At 45.3% G+C, this 19,551-nt stretch overlaps 2 protein-coding genes across 2 annotated transcripts; both read left to right on the top strand.

Moving 5' to 3' along the window:
* Positions 1-9,097: 9,097 nt before the first annotated feature.
* On the top strand, positions 9,098-13,609 carry NFKBIA (NFKB inhibitor alpha). Its single transcript, XM_084630497.1, has 6 exons — positions 9,098-9,555; positions 10,119-10,227; positions 10,781-10,991; positions 11,553-11,641; positions 11,765-12,025; positions 12,874-13,609. Exons 1-6 carry the CDS (start codon positions 9,296-9,298, stop codon positions 12,919-12,921), a joined length of 978 nt encoding a protein of 325 aa, XP_084486623.1. The 5' UTR covers positions 9,098-9,295; the 3' UTR covers positions 12,922-13,609.
* LOC311521481 (mucin-6-like) lies at positions 13,160-17,276 on the top strand (the record flags this gene model as incomplete). Its single annotated transcript, XM_084629811.1, has 4 exons — positions 13,160-13,170; positions 14,167-14,432; positions 15,152-15,271; positions 17,156-17,276. 4 exons carry the CDS (start codon positions 13,160-13,162, stop codon positions 17,215-17,217), a joined length of 459 nt encoding a protein of 152 aa, XP_084485937.1. The 3' UTR covers positions 17,218-17,276.
* Positions 17,277-19,551: the final 2,275 nt, after the last annotated feature.

Below are 19,551 nucleotides of genomic sequence, written 5' to 3'. Positions count from 1 at the left end.
GCAGCGGGGTGCAGGGCTGGCTGCGGGCAGGGCAGGGGGTACGGCAGGGGCTGGTGCAGGCAGGGCAGGGGGTGCGGCAGAGGCTGGCTGCGGGCAGGGGGTGTGGGGGTGGCTGGAGACGGGCTGGCTGTGGGCAGGGCAGGGGGTGCAGCAGGGGCTGGCTGCAGGCAGGGCAGGGGGTGCGGAGCTGGCTGGAGACAGGAGGGTGTGGGGTTGGCTGGCAAAGGGGTGCGGGGCTGGCTGAAATTGGCAGGCTCAGGAATGTTGATTTTAATTGAAAATGTCATCTGAACACAATTTTTATTGTATTATTATTTACATTGCACGCAGCAATGTGCTCAGTGCTTTGCAGACAGTCAGGAGATGAGGGCCTGTCCTAAAGAGCATAGTCTAAACAAGTGCATCTGTAAATGCATCTCCCCATGTAAAATTTTAGATTGCCATGCTGACCAAGTGATTCAGCTTTAGCTGAACCTTTTTTTGAGGGGCTCCTTTGTTTTTGGTTTCACTACACTATCTGGGGTCAGGATGAGTGGTATAAATTGCCTTTTCCTGCTATGTTTGTTGCTTACCTGCACAGTCCTTAAGATGAAGTGGAAGGAAACAGTTAACAGGTCTGTGCAATGATAATCACAAAGGCCTCAGCAGGGATGCAGCTGGGGGACCAATTCTGGTAAATCATAGTCACAGCACTAGACAGTTCTGTCTATTAGGATGGAAATCAGGAAATCACAGTCTAATGCTTCTGCTTATGGAAGTGGCACGAGAACATTTCATCTTCCTTAAAACTGATGAAAATCATGCTGCCTCTTTTCAGTGCTACAGTACCCAGGGCTGCTTTTAAAATCTCTCTCACCTGTTTTACGGAAGTTAGAGCTGATACAAATATATGGTTTCTGTAGCACAGCAGTGCTGAAAATTGAGTTCCCAGGCTAGCCAGAGCTGAACAGACTTTTACTGAATCTAGCTCTCCGGTGTCAAAAATATGTTTCCGATCTTATACATAATATTACTTCTCATGGATATAGCCCTTTATATGTTCAAAGGGTTGTATAAGCAATACAGCCCCTGTATTATTATCTCCATGTAATAAGGAAAACGCAGGCAAATTCACCAAATTTTCAGTACTGAATGCCATGCCAGCCTTCACACACTTCATTGTGGGGGGACTTCAGTGGTCTGAGATAAAAAAGATATAGTGACTGATTCTCCTCTCACACTAGTGTAAATCAGGAGTAATTCCAGTGAAGTAAATAGGGTTTCACCGGTGTTAAACTGGATTAAGAGAAAGGAGAATCAGGCCCCTAGGACAAATTTAGTTTGCTGTAAATGGTTGCAACTCTCATTGATTTTAATGGGTGTTATACTCACTTATAACGGGCCTAAATTTGATTTTTAATGTTATCTTATGAACTGTGGGCCAAATTCTGTCCTTGGGTCCACACGCTCAGTTTCATTTGAACTCTATGAAAGTGCATCCAAGCCTCTGACACAACTTTTACATTCTGTTGGTGGATTGCCTATGAAAACAAATGTGATATAGTGTACATAGCTAAAAGGGCAAAAACCATATAATCAAAAGCTGATCAAGTTGGTTTTTGTTTCCATTTGAATTAATTAATCTTGCTGCTTTCATAGAAAACTCATGAATAATCAGTTTAGACTGGTCTAACAATTTCTAAAAGTAATGTTTACAATAATATAAAAGTAGTGCCAATAACTTGCATTACTACTTAAACTCCTTTCTTTTCTATCATTTTGTACTGTTATTATTATTATTTATTAATAATAATCATTATGGTGGTACCTAAGGGCCAACTGTGCTAGATGCTGTACAAACAAAAAAAAGGAGCTAGTCTCTTCCCCAAAGAGTTTACATTCCAAATAGACGAGACAGACACAGGGTGGGGAAAGGTACAGAACACACAAACGGAGTGAGCAACGTGATGGCAGCATATGGCACATCAGTTCCATGGTTTTGGTTTCAGGGTTTTTTGGTGGGTTTACTAGGAGGTGATCAGCTAAATGGAAATGGACAACTAAAATTATTAGGGTTTGGAACAGGTACCATATGAGGAGAGATTAAAGAGACTAGGACTTTTCAGCTTGGAAAAGAAGAGACTAAGGGGGGATATGATAGAGGCATATAAAATAATGAGTGGTAAGGAGAAAATGAATAAGGAAAAGTTATTTACTTGTTCCCATAATATAAGAACTAGGGGCCACCAAATGAAATTAATGGGCAGCAGGTTTAAAACAAATAAAAGGAAGTTCTTCACACAGTGCACAGTCAACCTGTGGAACTCCTTGCCTGAGGAGGTTGTGAAGGCTAGGACTATAATAGGGTTTAAAAGAGAACTAAATAAATTCTTGGAGGTTAAGTCCATGAATGGCTATTAGCCAGGATGGGTAAGGAATGGTGTCCCTAGTCTCTGTTCGTCAGAGGGTGGGGATGGATGGCAGGAGAGAGATCACTAGATCATTACCTGTTAGGTTCACTCCCTCTGGGGCACCTGGCATTGGCCACTGTCAGCAGACAGGATACTGGGCTGGATGGACCTTTGGTCTGACCCAGTATGGCCATTCTTATGTTCTTAAAGGAAAGGGAAGGGGGCAGGTCAGGGGTGAAGAGAGTGTGGAGTGAAACTGAAGTGAAGAGATTGTGACGAAGGGGGAGGGTTGAAGCAAGCAGCCAATCAGCACAGAGAAGAGAAAGTCCAGTCAAATCAGCAGAATGTTATCTGAATGACCAAAGGCCACGGCTTTGACTGCTTCTTCTTCTTCTTCTATTGCTTGGAAACTCCACAGCAGTTTTCTCTCAAGACCACGTGGCCTGAGGTGGGGAGGGGAGGCACCACCTAGCTACTTATGCACCCACAGCATGGGGGTCTCTCCTGCACAGTTCTCAGTCCAGCTGGACCCTACTTTACCCCCTCTATTCCACTGCAGCAGTTCCTTCTTTGGTTGCTTCTGCCTTAACACCGACATTATTTTATCCATTGTGTATGCTGTGGTGGGTGAAGTCATGAGATACAGAAGAGAACTACTTTGTTTTAAATATACATCCAGCTGTCTGTCTGTATCTGCATGTATGTCTCTTGTCATTTACTTTCACTGTAAACTCTTTGGGGCTGGGGCTGTCTTTATGTTCTATGTTTGTACAGCACCTAGCACAATGGGGTCTTGGTCTGTGATAAGGTGCTACAGTAATAAATGAATAAATAATAATAATTGCAACTTCTCTCAGTATAAACAAATCTGACTCCAATAAATGTACAATATTGTATGGACTCAGGCCAATTCCCACTAAAGTCAAGGAGGAGTCTTTCCACTGACTATCCTGAGGACTGGATTGGACCGAAATGAAGAGGCTATAAAATAACTTTCCAGTATTTCGTTATTTTAAAATGTTGACATTCTTGAGGGTTGATTCTCTCCTTTAAAAAAACCTCAGCTCCATCCTAATGACTTTTGTTTGGGAGTTCTACCCAGACTGACCTGGCATCTGTGTCAGTTACAATATAAAAGTATGTAGGATGTACATGTTTACAGTGTATATTTAATTTTTTTAATCACAAATCACTAGCAAAATGTCAGGTTTCAGGGTAGCAGCCATATTAGTCTGTATCCGCAAAAAGAAAAGGAGTACTTGTGGCACCTTAGAGACTAACAAATTTATTTGAGCATAAGCTTTCATGAGCTACAGCTCACTTCATCGGATGCATGCAGTGGAAAATACAGTGGGGAGATTTTATATACACAGAGAACATGAAACAATGGGTGTTACCATATGCACTGTAAGGGGAGTGATCAGGTAAGGTGAGCTATTACCAGCAGGAGAGAAAAAAAACCTTTTGTAGTGATAATCAAGGTGGGCCATTTCCAGCAGTTGACAAGAATGTGTGAGGAACAGTAGGCGGGAGGGGAGGAAATAAACATGAGGAAATAGTTTTACTTTGTGTAATGACACATCCACTCCCAGTCTTAATTCAAGCCTAAGTTGGTGTCCAGTTTGCAAATTAATTCCAAAATTCATCAGTCTCTCGTTGGAATCTGTTTTTGAAGTTTTTTTGTTGAAGAACTGCCACTTTTAGGTCTGTAATCAAGTGACCAGAGAGACTGAAGTGTTCTCCAACTGGTTTTTGAATGTTATAATTCTTGACATCTGATTTGTGTCCATTTATTCTTTTACGTAGAGACTGCCCAGTTTGGCCAATGTACATGGCAGAGGGGCATTGCTGGCACATGATGGCATATATCACATTTGTAGATGTGCAGGTGAAGGAGCTTCTGATAGTGTGGCTGATGTGATTAGGCCCTATGATGGTGTCCCCTGAATAGATATGTGGACACAGTTGGCAACGGGCTTTGTTGCAAGGCTAGGTTCCTGGGTTAGTGGTTCTGCTGTGTGGTGTGTGGTTGCTGGTGAGTATTCGCTTCAGGTTGGGGGGCTGTCTGTAAGCAAGGACTGGCCTGTCTCCCAAGATCTGTGAGAGTGATGGGTCTTCCTTCAGGATAGGTTGTAGATCCTTGATGATGCATTGGAGAGGTTTTAGTTGGGGGCTGAAGGTGATGGCTAGTGGCATTCTGTTATTTTCTTTGTTGGACCTGTCCTGTAGTAGGTAACTTCTGGGTACTCTTCTGGCTCTATCAATCTGTTTCTTCACTTCAGCAGGTGGGTATTGTAGTTGTAAGAATGCTTGATAGAGATCTTGTAGGTGTTTGTCTCTGTCTGAGGGGTTGGAGTAAATGTGGTTGTATCTTAGAGCTTGGCTGTAGACAATGGATCGTGTGGTGTGGTCTGGATGAAAGCTGGAGGCATGTAGGCAGGCATAGCGGTCAGTAGGTTTCCGGTATAGGGTGGTGTTTATGTGACCATAGCTTATTAGCACAGTAGTGTCCAGGAAGTGGATCTCTTGTGTGGACTGGTCCAGGATGAGGTTGATGGGGGGATGGAAATTGTTGAGATCATGGTGGAATTCCTCAAGGGCTTCTTTTCCATGGGTCCAGATGATGAAGATGTCATCAATGTAGTGCAAGTAGAGTAGGGGCATTAGGGGACGAGAGCTGAGGAAGCATTGTTCTAAGTCAGCCATAAAGATGTTGGCATACTGTGGGGCCATGCAGGTACCCATAGCAGTGCCGCTGATTTGAAGGTATACATTGTCCCCAAATGTGAAATAGTGATGGGTGAGGACAAAGTCACAAAGTTCAGCCACTAGGTTTGCTGTGACATTATCGGGGATACTGTTCCTGACGGCTTGTAGTCCATCTTCGTGTGGAATGTTGGTGTAGAGGGCTTCCACATCCATAGTGGCTAGGATGGTGTTTTCAGGAAGATCACTGATGGACTGTAGTTTCCTCAGGAAGTCAGAGGTGTCTTGAAGATAGCTGGGAGTGGCGGTAGTGTAGGGCCTGAGGAGAGAGTCTACATAGCCAGACAATCCTGCTGTCAGGGTAACAATGCCTGAGATGATAGGGCGTCCAGGATTTCCAGGTTTATGGATTTTGGGTAGCAGATGGTCACATAAACACCACCCTATACCAGAAACCTACTGACCACTATGCTTACCTACATGCCTCCAGATTTCATCCAGACCACACCACACAATCCATTGTCTACAGCCAACCTCTACAATATATCATCTACCAATGTGATATATGCCATCATGTGCCAGCAATGCCCCTCTGCCATGTACATTGGCCAAACTGGACAGTCTCTACGTAAAAGAATAAATGGACACAAATCAGACGTCAAGAATTATAACACTCAAAAACCAGTCGGAGAGCACTTCAATCTCTTTGGTCACTCGATTACAGACCTAAAAGTGGTAATTCTTCAACAAAAAAACTTCAGAAACAGACTCCAACGAGAGACTGCTGAATTGGAATGAATTTTGCAAACTGGATACAATTAACTTAGGCTTGAATAAAGACTAGGAGTGGATGGGTCATTACACAAAGTAAAACTATTTCCCCATGTTTATTCCGCCCCTTCCCCCACTGTTTCTCAGATGTTCTTGTCAACTGCTGGAAATGGCGCACCTTGATTATCACTTACAAAAGGTTTTTTCCCTCCCGCTCTCCTGCTAGTAATAGCTCACCTTAACTGATCACTCTCGTTACTGTATGTATGGTAACACCCATTGTTTCATGTTCTCTGTGTATATAAATCTCCCCACTGTATTTTCCACTGCATGCATCCGATGAAGCGAGCTGTAGCTCACGAAAGCTTATGCTCAAATAAATTTGTTAGTCTCTAAGGTGCCACAAGTACTCCTTTTCTTTTCGCTAGCAAAATGTAACTGATGCTTCAACCATCTAGTCTGGTCCATATGTCTTGTAGATGTACAAGTTAGAACACTTCCTGCTCCTCAAAAAATAAGTTCCCCATATTCCAACTACCTGGCTGGTTTCCCATCTGACTACTCAAATGCAAGACCATCGTGGGTCACGATCGCTATATGATGTACTGCACACTCCTCCTCTGCCTTAACAAACCTTATCTAGGGTCTGAGCAATGATATTCCACAAATGCCCAGCAGATGTCACTGTAGACATTGACTAGCTGCCTCTTTAGGTAGAGGCTGCTGCATCATACCCACCTTTCACGAGCTTGGCAGACACAAGTCTTGAGGTTGCTACCAAAGCTAAAGGCAGTCTGTGCAACAGCTGTCAAACCACTGAGACAAATGAACCAAGTTATCAGAGAAGCTTTGCTATTGTACATGCACTTTTGGGGAGATCAAAACATCTGACTTTATATGATTTGTCTTTATTTATGATTAAGTAATGTGATGCTCTGCTTCTAAGGTACTGTAGCCTCCAAAACCTAAACTGCTGCTTGCTGAAGAGTGTATATGAAAGCATGAAATGGCTGTGAAAGCCTGGCACTTCCATTCCCATTGGTCAGGAAGTGGGTTGACCCTGGTGTCATTTTCCATCCTTCTGCTGCCACCTACACTTTTTAATCTTGACTATACTAACATAAAAACTTAAAATAGGCAAATCTAAATGCTGATACATCTGAAAATGTCTTTCTGTTGGGAGAATATTTTTTTAAAAAGAAAAGGAGGACTTGTGGCACCTTAGAGACTAACAAATTTATTTGAGCATAAACTTTCATGAGCTACAGAAGTGAGCTGTAGCTCACGAAAGCTTATGCTCAAATAAATTTGTTAATCTCTAAGGTGCCACAAGTACTCCTTTTCTTTTTGCGAATACACACTAACACTGCTGCTACTCTGAAACCTATTTTTTTAAAAGTAACTCAGTGTTTACTACTAACAACTCCAAGTGTTGGAAGCATGGAAGGCACTGGAGAACCCACCCATTTAAACCAGAATGGGAAGTTTTGAAGTTTAATTTCTGTTTGGCTCCAGCAAAGCACTGGTTGCAGGCTGCAGGATTCTTGTTATATTTTATTCCTCTGATTGCCATAGCAATAAGGGCAAGAAAAAAAAATCATTGCTGTTTGTACAGCACAGGCTTCCAGTTAGTGAGAAAGAGATGGATTTATTAAATTACACTTCCCCCCTTGAAAGACAATGATTTAACCAAAAAGGGCAAACACATGAAAATTCCATGACCCTGAAATTTTGAAAGAAACAGTTGTGGAGCTTTTATGGACCCTTCCAAAAGGCACTACTTTGTTCTTCCAGGCCTAGCAATTAATATGGTTACTTTTTATAAGAAAGTCCAGTAATATTGCAGCTAGCCTGAAAAAATTTGGACCATCTGCCCAACGAGCACCATCTCTTTTCCCCTCTACCTCTTCCTCTATCTTTGGATTTTCTCATAATTTTTTTTCTCAGCGGCACCATCCCAGGGGAGGAAGACAAGAAAATTTCTCAGACATTATTACTCAGTGTAGTTGCAGGAAAAAATTCTTCATGGGGAAATCCCCCATGTCTGAGGAGAAAAAGTAAAATTCATCTTAGTTTAGTTTGTTGAATCCACACATTGACCTAGAGGTGTTTTTTATCAGTCTAGGTGCTTTCAATTTTTCATTTGATCTTTATCAGTGGATGTCATTGCACTCAATAGGAATTATCAGAGAGGGATATCTAGATAATGGGTAACAATAAACAGCATACCATTGGCAAAATGAGTCACTTTTCCTGAGGAAAATTATTTAAATACTTACATTTTTGGGAGGGGAAAAAAGTGAATTAATCTTTGACAGGTACTGTCTCAACTGGGCTGGAAAGGGAACCTGATCCTGCCCCGGAAAAGTTAATGGGAGATTTACCATTAATTTCAATGGGTGCTGGAGAAAGTCCTATAGTCACTGGTACAGAATAGGTTTTATGCTTAAAGAAGTGTTTATGGGCTACAGTTGTGCAAATTAGGGCTTCTGAATAGTTAAAAGATTGTCATATTCCAAACTCATCTCGGGTTTAGATGTATGTAGCGTTACTGCTATTGACTATTAATGCTAGGTCTTCCATTTAAATAGTGCTTTGCACCACAGCAAACGGACATATGAGAGAGAGGGGGACCCACCCAGCACGGGAGTGAAATACAGCGGCTGCCTTGCACCAGTGCCACATCAGGACCGCTGCAGTATCCAGCTGCACCTCCAGGGGCCTTTAGGTAAGCAGCAGGTGAGCTGTGATGTGGCCACGACCACCCTACTCCTTGCGCACACCCAGATCCCCGCGGGATCTTCATGAATGCCAGCAGGTTGGAACCTGGCTTTTGTGCAGCCCATCCCGAGGCGAGCAGGGAAGGGGGACTGGCGGGGGAGCAGCCTAGTGGCGGGAGTAATTGCACCCCCCTCCCGCCCCCAGCTGCGCGGGGTGTATTATTAGCCCCAAAGAGAGGATGTGTGAGGCCGGGGTCACGAGAAGAGGTGAAGGGAAACCCCAGGGTGGGGAAAAGACGGCAAGCTCCCTAAGGCCGGCTCCCCAGGGAAGTACCTGGGGGGCGGGGGCTTAGTCACAGAGCTGTACTGCACCAAGTACTTTCCCTCTTGTGATCGAAAAAATGGGAGGGAAGGTGGGGCGGGCAAGTCAGGGGATTCCTCCGCTGCGAGCCCCGCCTGGGCTTTTATGTAACGCCGCAGACAGGCGCAGGCTGGCTCTTGCCGTTTGACTTGCCTGGAAATTCCCAGCGGCTCGGCTCCGCCCCTTGCAGAAATCCCCTCAGCAGAGGGCTTATATCCCGCGCCGCCGCCCGCCGCCGCTCTCACACGGGTGCTCGCCTGCCGCCGCTGAGCCGCGGGCGTGGGTCGCTTGCGAAGGAGCCGAAGGGGATCTTGCGCTGCGCGCCCTGTGCTAGCGGAGGCCGAGCCATGTTCCACCCCAGCTGCAGCCCGGGGGGCCGGCGGGACTTGGCGATGGAGAGCCGCGCCGAGCCGCTGAAGAAGGAGCGGCAGCTCGGCTTGCTGCAGGACGACCGGCACGACAGCGGGCTGGGCTCCATGAAGGAGGAGGAGTACGAGCTGCTGGTGAAGGAGCTGACGGACATCAGGCTCCAGCCCCAGGAGGAGCCGGGGGCGCCGCACCAGCCGGCCCAGCCTTGGCAACAGCAAGTGACTGAAGACGGAGACACGTAAGTTGCGTGTCCTGCGCCGGTTGTACGGAGACGACCCCCCCCCCCCGGGCCCGGGGCGTTACGAGGGGAACATGTGGAGCTGGGGGGGGGGCAGCCCCCTCCGGGGCGGTGTGTGCCCTGCGCGGAGACCCTGGCCCGGCCCTGCTCGCCGCCGTGTGCACCCAGGCGGGCGCGCGGGGCTGCGGGCTTTTGGCCGTAGAGGTTGGTGTCCGCGGCTGGCCGCCCGCCAGCCCGGCCGGGAGGGGGAAGTACAGAGTGTGCTGGCGGCGCGGGGCGGGGCGGGGCCGGCGCCCGGCTGGGCGGAGGGGGAAGGTGCCGTGGAAAGTCCCTGGCCCGCTGCCAGGAACACTCGGCTCATAACAACCCCGCGGAAAACACCCGGCAGCGGCCTCTGAAAACCCCGGGCTTGCGAAAGCCGCCTGCTGCCTGCGCACGTGACTGCTGGGGCATTGCCCGGGGCTGGCTGCTGGAACCGTGGCCTGATGGGATCCCCCCACCCCACCGCTCCTCGTTCACGGACCGACTTTGAGGGGTTGTGTTTTTTCTTTTCCCTCTTGTAGATTTCTCCACTTGGCAATTATTCACGAAGAAAAGTCCTGGAGCGTGGAGGTTATTCGCCAGGTAGCTGCCAATCCTGCCTTCCTGAACTTTCAGAATAACCTAAACCAGGTACTTTAAACCATCCACCTTCCAGCCCAAATAAGCCAGGTGGCCCCGACCCCCTTGGTGACTTCAGTAACTTTCTAAAACAAATTTTTACAATTGACAGATATTTAATCAACTCATATATGACACACACACACACACACGCCTCAAAAAAAGGCACAAGATTGCCCTGGGGACAAACTTGTGCTTGTGTACAGCCAATACTCTCCTCCTTGACACTGACATTTTAAAGCACAATTGCTTTTAAACATACTCTGGTGGGTTCCACTAATCCATTGTTTGCCATACAAAAGATACCTTTTATTTATATTGTCCTTCTGCTATCAAGAGAGCCTTAAATCAGTCACTCCCAGGCTAAAAGGGAACTCTGTTGATTCTTGAATACAGTGTTCCTGGTGAGCACACAATATTAAGCAAATGCTTATGTTATTTTTAAGAAGTTGAGCTAGAATAACCAAGTGGTTGAAGGGCTGTGTGTTCAGATGCTGTCTCTAATGTATTTCCTGTTTGTAATGTACTTTACAATAGTTTTGTTTGTCTTTTTTCTTTATTGTAGACTCCACTTCACCTGGCAGTAATCACAGATCAGGCTGAAATTGCTGAGATTCTTCTCAAGGCCGGATGTGACCCAGAGATCAGAGACTTCCGAGGAAATACACCACTTCATATTGCCTGTGAGCAGGGCTCTCTCAGAGCTGTCGGCATCCTCACTCAGTACTGCCCGCAGCACCACCTATATTCAGTCCTACAGTCTGCCAACTATAATGGTATGCATAAATATAATTCTTAGCATCTCGTGCTTTTGTGACATAGATCTCAGAGAGCTTTATAAAGAAGGATAAGCATTATCATTCCCATTTTACAGATGGGGAGGTTGAGGCCTAGCAGTAAAGTGACTTTCCTGAAATCATACTGCAGTCAGTGCTGGAGCTGAATAAGTCCCAGCCTCCTAACTGCCAGTGCTTTACTCAGGCTCTCACACTCTTCAACTTTATCCTCTGGTTTTTAGGTAGCACTGTTTAGCTATTTATTTGGAGTTTTTTTGGTGTAGACATTTTTCTGTTTCTTTTTGTTAAAACAAGTTCCAGTTTAACACTGGGTGGGAAAAAAAGACATAGCATCTAAGAAATAAAGATGCCTTTTAATTTATCTGATCATCCATGTACAGTATAAAGTTCATATAGGACAATTTACATTCAGTTTGGATAATGGTGATTGTATTTCAAACTGAAGATATGATAGTGTGTTAGAAGAGTGTTTAGGCTAAAGTGACTGATAATGCATTAGAGCAGAAGTACTTAATTTTTACCTATGTTCTTGTTCTACAGGGCACACATGTCTCCATTTGGCATCTATTCATGGGTATCTGGCTATAGTAGAATATTTGCTGTCCTTGGGAGCAGATGTCAATGCTCAGGTGTGTATTTGAAGCTCTTTGTTTATCCAAACATGATAGTGCTAGAGTCGGAATGTACAGTTTTGGTAGTACCAAGCCTAACTATCCTGACATTAAATGGCCTGTTTTATTTTTACTAACCAGGAGCCTTGTAACGGCAGAACTGCCCTCCACTTAGCTGTAGACCTGCAGAATTCAGAACTGGTGTCGCTTCTGGTAAAACATGGGGCTGACGTGAACAAAGTGACCTACCAGGGCTATTCTCCATACCAGCTCACGTGGGGAAGAGACAGCTTCAGCATACAGGAACAGCTGAAGCACTTAACCACAGCTGACCTACAGATGCTACCAGAAAGTGAGGATGAGGAGAGCTGTGAATCAGAATCAGAATTCACAGAGGATGAAGTAAGTAGTTATTTTCACCCTTTTATATAAGGAAGGACTACATTTTTCCCTTATATGCATCTACATGGCTCCCATTAAAGTTGTTGGGGAAACACACACGCAACTCTTAGGTTGCGTTTTTTCCTGATGCTTTAATGGCCTATTAACTGTATTGCATATAATTCACCTACAAACTCAAAGTAAACTAAAACATTTAAATAGCAAGCATTGGGAATACAGTACAAAACCCAAGCATTGGACACCCAGAGCTATTGTATAACATTTACTTACAAAATCCAAGTGTAAATTAGACAACTTTTCCTCTTACTCTGGGCCAATTTTTGCAGGTGTAAATGAAGCAAACCTTCTCCTAACGTTACCCCATTATTTCAAAGAGAAATTTGTTCATTTAAGGAACATGAAATCTAGCACTCTGTTATCAGGATTTTATTGAATGAGCATTAGAAATTCAAATATAAAAGCACACAGATGGCATATATAAATATATAAGGGAAAGAAGGTTGCTAAAACTAGTGTCACAGTATGTGCCTCTCTCTCCATAGTCTTCTGTTGGAGATAGCTCGTTTATCTACCGCATTTTTGTGATGCAAGGTTTCGGTTTGTTTCCTTCTCAAGTATATATTTCTCCACATGACTTTCAAATTTTTTCCTCTTAAGAATCTATATTATCATTTATTATTGAATACTACTAAAGAGATGATTTCACACCCTGCTTGCCTTACTCTTGTGAGCAGTGTTGTTGAAGTCAAGGCAAGCAGAGTTTGGCCTGATATTCCCCAAGGTGAACTTGAGTGCTACTTGTAGAACTTTGCATTAACCTTTATATATATATTTTTTTTTCCTTCCAGATAATGTATGATGACTGTGTTATTGGAGGACAACAGTTGGCGTTTTGAAGAAGAGGTTTCTCATAAAGGACATGACTATATATATGTATAGGAAGCTGACATATTTTCTTAAAAAAATAATAAAATGTGAAAAAAAAGTTGAAATACTACACTGCACGCCATGGACTACATCATTATAACAGCAGGTTTCACATTCCGACCCATACTTTTACTAACAGGAGTTGGATGTGTAACATCAGTAGAACTCTGTTTATTTGTGCCAGTTAATCCATAACTGGTTGTCAAAATGTATGAACAGTATGAGGACAACAGACTACTGGATCCACCTGAATATTCATTTTGGGTGAAAGAATGCATTTGAGAGCTGACTAGTGAGTTTTTCTGTGGAGTTGCTTCCCCCTACATGGCTGGACAGGTTCACATGAGTATCCCATCCGCTGGAAGAAATTGCATAGATTTCTGTTGGGCTGATTATAATCGCTCCTAATGACTGACCTCAGCTGTTCTTCGTACTGTAATGCAGAGAGAGGAATTGAAACAAAAGAATGACCTCTCAGCTTTTATGGGAAAGGTAGCAATAATGTTAACTGTGTGCATTGGAAACAGTGTATTTCCCTATATATGTGGCATGATTGCTTCACTTTTAGCGGTTGTATATCATGTATATATTGTATATTTTGTTTATAATTATTTTGGTACCTGAGAGATGTATATTTATTAAAAAAAAGTCAAGTTCTTGGTTTGTCATTGGACTGGTTTATAGTCCTGTCTTTTAGAGGAGAGCTAGCCTACCAATCCATCTATTTCTCATCTGCAGCTGTGAGGAGGAAAGTTTATTCAGACCCTAACTCCAGAGATATTAATGCAGTGAATCTCTGCTGGACAAGAGCCTTCAGTTAACTTTCTTTCTGGGAACAACATTTCTACCATCTTCAGTTCCTCTTCCTGCCTTACAAATCTGATAGTAAATATTTTTCCTCTCCCACAAGAATAGAGACACCTGCTCCAGAGCCAACCAAATCCACTACATGAATTAGACACTCATAGAAGATCAGGGTTGGAAGGGACCTCAGGAGATCATCTAGTCCAACCCCCTGCTCAAAGCAGGACCAATCCCCAATTTTTGCCCCAGATCCCTAAATGGCCCCCTCCAGGATTGAGCTTGCAACCCCAGGTTTAGCAGGCCAATGCTCAAACCACTGAGCTATCCCTCTCCACCACTCCCTAGGTGATACTAGAGAGAGCCAGTCCCTTTGCCCTGCCATGAGTACTGCTAACTTCCCTTTGCTCCAGGTGTTTGGATGACACCGGCTCCCCCGAGCCCTGCAGCGACCCCCTGGAGTTTGAAGAGCTCTGCGGGACCCTGACTAGCCAATCGGGACCGTTTGCCGAGTGCCACTGGCATGTGGACCCTGCCCCATTTTACTCCTCCTGCCTGTACGACATATGCCACTACGGGACGGCCAATGGGATGCTGTGCATGGCCATCGCCTCCTACGAAGAGCTGTGCAGCCTTCAGGGGATACGTGTTGGCGCGTGGAGATCATCTGCGCAGTGCCGTGAGCACCAGTCCCACCTGCAGGCCCGGGGGGAGAGCACTGGGTTGGGGAATTTGGGAGTGTGAGGTGTTGGCAATATTGAGATTGAGCCTGAAATTGTGGAGGAGCCATAAAGCCAATGACCTGATCCCCCGTAGTCATTAAAACCCTTTTTGGGTTTTGTCCTAGTCACATCCCCATTTGGGTATTTACATTCTTCCTCCTCCGTCCTCAAACAAGGATTCTCCTTCCCTTCCTGCCACAAATACTGTGCAGCGTTTCCGTGGGCTGTCACGTAGTGGCTGCACCTCACCCCAGGGGTGGCTGCATTGCAGCACCGCGTGAACAATCCCTGTACAGTATTTGTGTGGCTGCTAAAACAACCGCTGGGCCCCACTCCTGAACTGGCTGCATGTCAGCGCTGACAGAGCCGCGTTGCTCTGTGGCTGCTAGCCTGCCGCTGTGCCCCTCCCCAGAAGTGGCCATGTTTCAGCCCCAATGAGCGGTCCCTGGGCTATTAATCTGCTGCCTGCACCCAGCCCAGGGGAGGCTGTATGCCAGCATGAGCTGTGGGAACTCTGTGTAATTTGCAAAGTGGTTTTTGATGCGTTGAACTGGAAAGGCTCGAGAGACGTAGAGGTTGCCCTTAGAAATACAGGGGGTTGGGCAGATCAGAGAACAGCTGCAGATACAATCAACAGGCCGGCTTTGCTGCTGCTAAACTCTGATTCCCTCTGCAGCTGCGAGTGACCCGTGCCTTGCTCTGGCCTGCGGGGAGAACGAGTGGTGTGGAGAGCAGGCAGGGAGATGGGGCTGTTACTGCTACAGAGCTTCTGAGCCCATCCAAGTGGCTGACTATGGTAAAGAGCAATTTCTGGTGTCAGAAGGTGTAGCCCTAATATATCATTTTCTCCAGTCCCCCCCTTCACTTATGAAGTCCCTAGAGGTCCCACCTGCATTGTTCCTAAGTCCACCAGGCCAAAGTTAATTATGCTTATTGTGGACCAGCTAAGAATGTGTTTATAAATATAATAATATTGTATATGACTCTGTATCCCAAGGGCTTCACAAACTAGATATGTTGTGCAGCCTCATTGCTGAAATGGTGCTATAGTGGGGTTAGAAAGCAGCAGACAAGATTACTACCTGCATCCAGCACTCTGGACAACAGGGTGGGCTGGGGAATTTTGGCCAAAGATGCCAGAGCAGAGCATTCCTTTGGAAAATGTGCCATGGCCTCCTTAATGCGTGTTTCAAGATCTCAGGCAATAGACCTGTGCATAGCGACCCATCCGGCACATGATTTACTTCAGGAGGTTGCAGGGCTAAGCCAGACCAGCCAGGATTTAAAACCAGGGTTTGTGGGAATAATAGAGGGTGCAAAAGAATGACATTGACTCTGTATGCTGGTGGTTCAGGGATGTAGGAGGCCCAGAGGCCAGTCTCGGTGCTGAGGCATAGCTAATTATTTATACACGATGGAACAGCTTTAACAGGATAGCTTGAGAACAAGACACACTAGAATATCCCATAGCCCACTGCTTAGGTTCTCTTGTGTAGCAAGCAGAAGACCTGGTTCAAGTCCCTGCTCTCCATTAAGCCAATTGGGTATTTGACCCCATGTTTGCCTATCAGCAGCTTTATGCTCCTAATATTTTTGGGGCCTTAGTCATCTTCTAGAAACTTGCAACTAATTTTACAACTATGTATAGATCTGGTTTTCTCCTCACAGAAGAGTCAGACAGTTCAGCCAACAGAACACACAGACCCGGTCCCCTTGAGATGGGATTGTCTGGAGCCCTTGTGCATTCACATTACATTCTGCCCTAACCCTCAGATGCCTGTGGCCCCCTCAGTAGCATAGCTAAGCACCCACAGAACCCGTTTCTTGGTGGGTGTCACAGCAGAAAAGGGAAACTCATGAAAGAGTGGCCACTCAATCAGCAGTACTTTGCATTGGCTTGTCCGGTGGGTTTAGAGTGAGGCTAATTCTACGGAGCACAGCCAACCCTCCCTCATCCTATGAATCCATGTACCTGCAGAGTTTTCATGGCGGGGGCTTCTGCAGGGTTAGGGAGAGCAATGAAGTGAGCACTGCCTTCTTCCATCCCTCTCTCATGGCCCCATCTCTGGCTCCCTAAGCTGTGAGCCACAGCAGGTTTTGGTTCTTCTCAGTTCATAGAGGGAAAGAGGGTCTCATCCGCTCGAGAGTTCATCAGCCTGTTCTCTTCAGCATCTGCAGAGGCAAAAATCATCTAGACCAAATTCTCCTCTGCAGATGAGCACCTCTTGGCTCAGAGGATGGTAGGCTGCTTTAACTTAAGTCACTGATATAGGGGTCCCTCCTCACCTCCAACATGCCTGCTATCTCCAGCAGGAGCCTGCTTTGCTACCTTTATGCCAGCAAGGCATTCCCCTCTTACCTGGGGAATTCTCAGCTGGCCACTTACAGCCAGAATCCATCTCCTTTGCACCACCTGAGAGGCACAAAGGAGCTGGATTGTATTGGAGCATCTGGCCCATTAACTTTAAGAAGGGACCTGCATCTCCACTCTGGGCTTCATGGAACAAGAACTGTTTCAAGACATGCCCCCTGGTCCAGTGACTGCTTTGCATGGAGAAGAATGGCTCAAAGGGCTAGGCTCTTGCTGATTTGCATTGGATCCAAAGGCCAGTGTGGAAATGATTACATGGAAAGTGTCATCCTGAGTCAGTGTTTTTTCTCTTCCACCCTTTTTTCTAAGGTGCATGCTTTGAAACTTCCTGTTGGCAGAAAAGGTCATTATTGAGCATCAAGCCTGTGTGAGCTTCCTTTCTGAGGAAAGGCTGAGAACTTGACAGTGACACACCAAGGGTACAATCCAGACTAGTGAGTAGCTGTGTCCGCCTACCTTTTACACTACTTTGCTGCTGTAACTTCCAGTCTAGACTGCTCATAAACAGCCTGCTGCACAGTGGCACTGGAATGCTTTTTATAGTGGGGGGGTGCTGAAACCCAGCAAAACTATCCCCAAACTTTTTATCTCGTGCCAACACCCCCACCCCCACTCCCAGCTGAGGCCAAGAGTAGGGCCGTGTCTCCAGGAAGGGGGGACATGGACAGGGATTAGGAGCCAAGGCTGGAGGCAGGTGCGGGGCCAGTACCAGAACCCCGCGTGCGGGGCCAGCAGCCAGGACCCCTGCATGTGCTGCCGTGAGCGTGGCCAGCAGCCGGGACCCTGGCCATAGCCTGGAGTGAGGCCAGGAGCCAGGACCTCGCATAAAATCTGGGGGTGCTGCAGCATCCCTACTTCCCATGCCTATGCTGCAGCATGTAAGTCCCTCCCAGCTATGTCTGTGTGTGCTGCAGGCAGTCAGTCATGTATTGGCTCTTATTAGCCTTGTTTATACTGCAGGGTGACACTCCCCCCAACACACTCCCATTTTTAGATTTTCCTTCAGAAACGTATATCCTGTACTGCCCAGCTCTTTCCTGGCCAATACAAGTTTATATAAACTCCGTTGTTTAATTAATAGAAATGCTGTACATGTCTAGTTACCCCAAATAGCCTTTCCCAAACACATCAATTCAGGCACACTGAAATGAAATAAAATAAGTTTATTAACTACAGAGAGAGATTTTAAATGAGTACAAGTAATGAGGCATGAAAGCCAGAAATGGTTACAAGTTAAAAAAAGAGAAAATGCAACTAGTGCCTAACTTCAACGCAAAGTTTTCTCACCACATGCTTTAGCAGATTACTGGCCAACCTCTTACATCAGGGTCCCCTCCCCGAGTCCAACACCGCTGCTTTTGTCCTGTCAGTGCCGTGGATGCAGTGGACAGAAAGAGAGGGGTGCCTCCCCTTTCTTTTTTATAGTCCTCTCTCCACTTTCAGAAGCATCTCCAGCTGAGAGCCTGGCAACAGGCAGTCTCAGGCAGTCTGTGTGGACAGGAACCCCATGCTGTTTCTTTGTTAAAATGTAGAATTTTTCACCCAAGCCCACTTTCCTGCCAAAGAATGGCCAGTTAGCTGGTAATGGTTCATCAGCCTTGTCTACACCTGGCTGAGGTGTCAGCATGCCCTTTGTCTCTGATAAACTGGTTTGGCCACTCCCCAGACTTGGAACATGTGTTAGTAACACCATACAACTTTACATGTTGCCACACCTATTTTACCAGGACAATAACGACCAGAAAATTATGCATTTTCAAATGATACCTTATAAGGCATTCTTTGCACAAAGATTATTAAAATAGTGTGCAAGGGGTGAATATGCGGGTACAGTCCATCTCACACACTTGGTCATGAGATTCACTGATGGCCTTTGAGTCCAATCTCTTGTGTATCCAAAACTTCTAGTGAATCCAATGGAAGATTCAGGTGCACAAAGAATGCAGAATCAGGCCTGTAATCATAAATTTAAAAAGCAAAATCCACTAGAGCGATACAGCATTGTCAGTGGGCAAGTGAACTACACAGCAGTGGTGAAATATAAATATAAACTCACATGCCCTCCCTGCCTCCCCTCAGGCCTTGCACAGGAAAGTATCCAAATGACTTGCAATTTTTCTTGATTCCAGAATAATGGCCTATAACAAAAAAGTTGATTTGTTTCTTCAACCTCTCTCTGCCTCAGTTTTACCATCTATAAAATGTGGATAAAAATGCTTTGTAGACATCTGAAATCTACAGCTGGAAAGTATTCTACAGGTGCTCAGATACCAGTGATGGGCATGATATAAAAAAACTACATAGCTACAATGTAATTGTAAAGTATAATTATTACAAGGGCAAATGAAAAGAACTTAAAAGGACAATTCAGAAAAATTACAGTGGTACTATGCTATTCAGGAAGTTTTTGGAAACAATGAAGTATTCCGTGCTGCAGAGTTGAACATGTGGACAAATATAATTTACCTATCAATGAGATCATATTTCCTTGTAATAAATGTGCCAATGAAATTACTTCATCATATAAGGAAGTTATGCTACTAAACAAATCACTGCCAAGTTACAAAAGCATTTGTTAATTTCTCCAAAGCATCATCAAAAGCACTTAATTTAATGTGAGAAATCACATTAAATAAAAATATTCACTGACTGAGATGAGGTGTGTATATGTCTTTTTGTCAGGACGTGTCTGCACTTGAAATTTG

The sequence above is a fragment of the Lepidochelys olivacea genome (genome assembly GCF_965140295.1).
Source record: "Lepidochelys olivacea isolate rLepOli2 genome assembly, chromosome: 6".
NCBI classification, from domain to species: Eukaryota; Metazoa; Chordata; order Testudines; family Cheloniidae; genus Lepidochelys; species Lepidochelys olivacea.
Note: the sequence above shows the minus strand (reverse complement) of the source record. Positions and strands in the feature narration are given on the sequence as shown.

Excerpts from the sequence above, each read along its gene's own strand:
- NFKBIA (XM_084630497.1), top strand. The coding sequence starts at position 9,296 with ATGTTCCACCCCAGCTGCAGCCCGGGGGGCCGGCGGGACTTGGCGATG. Across the intron at positions 9,556-10,118 it reads GTGACTGAAGACGGAGACAC|ATTTCTCCACTTGGCAATTA; the intron begins GTAAGTTGCGTG and ends TCCCTCTTGTAG. Across the intron at positions 12,026-12,873 it reads CAGAATTCACAGAGGATGAA|ATAATGTATGATGACTGTGT; the intron begins GTAAGTAGTTAT and ends TTTTCCTTCCAG.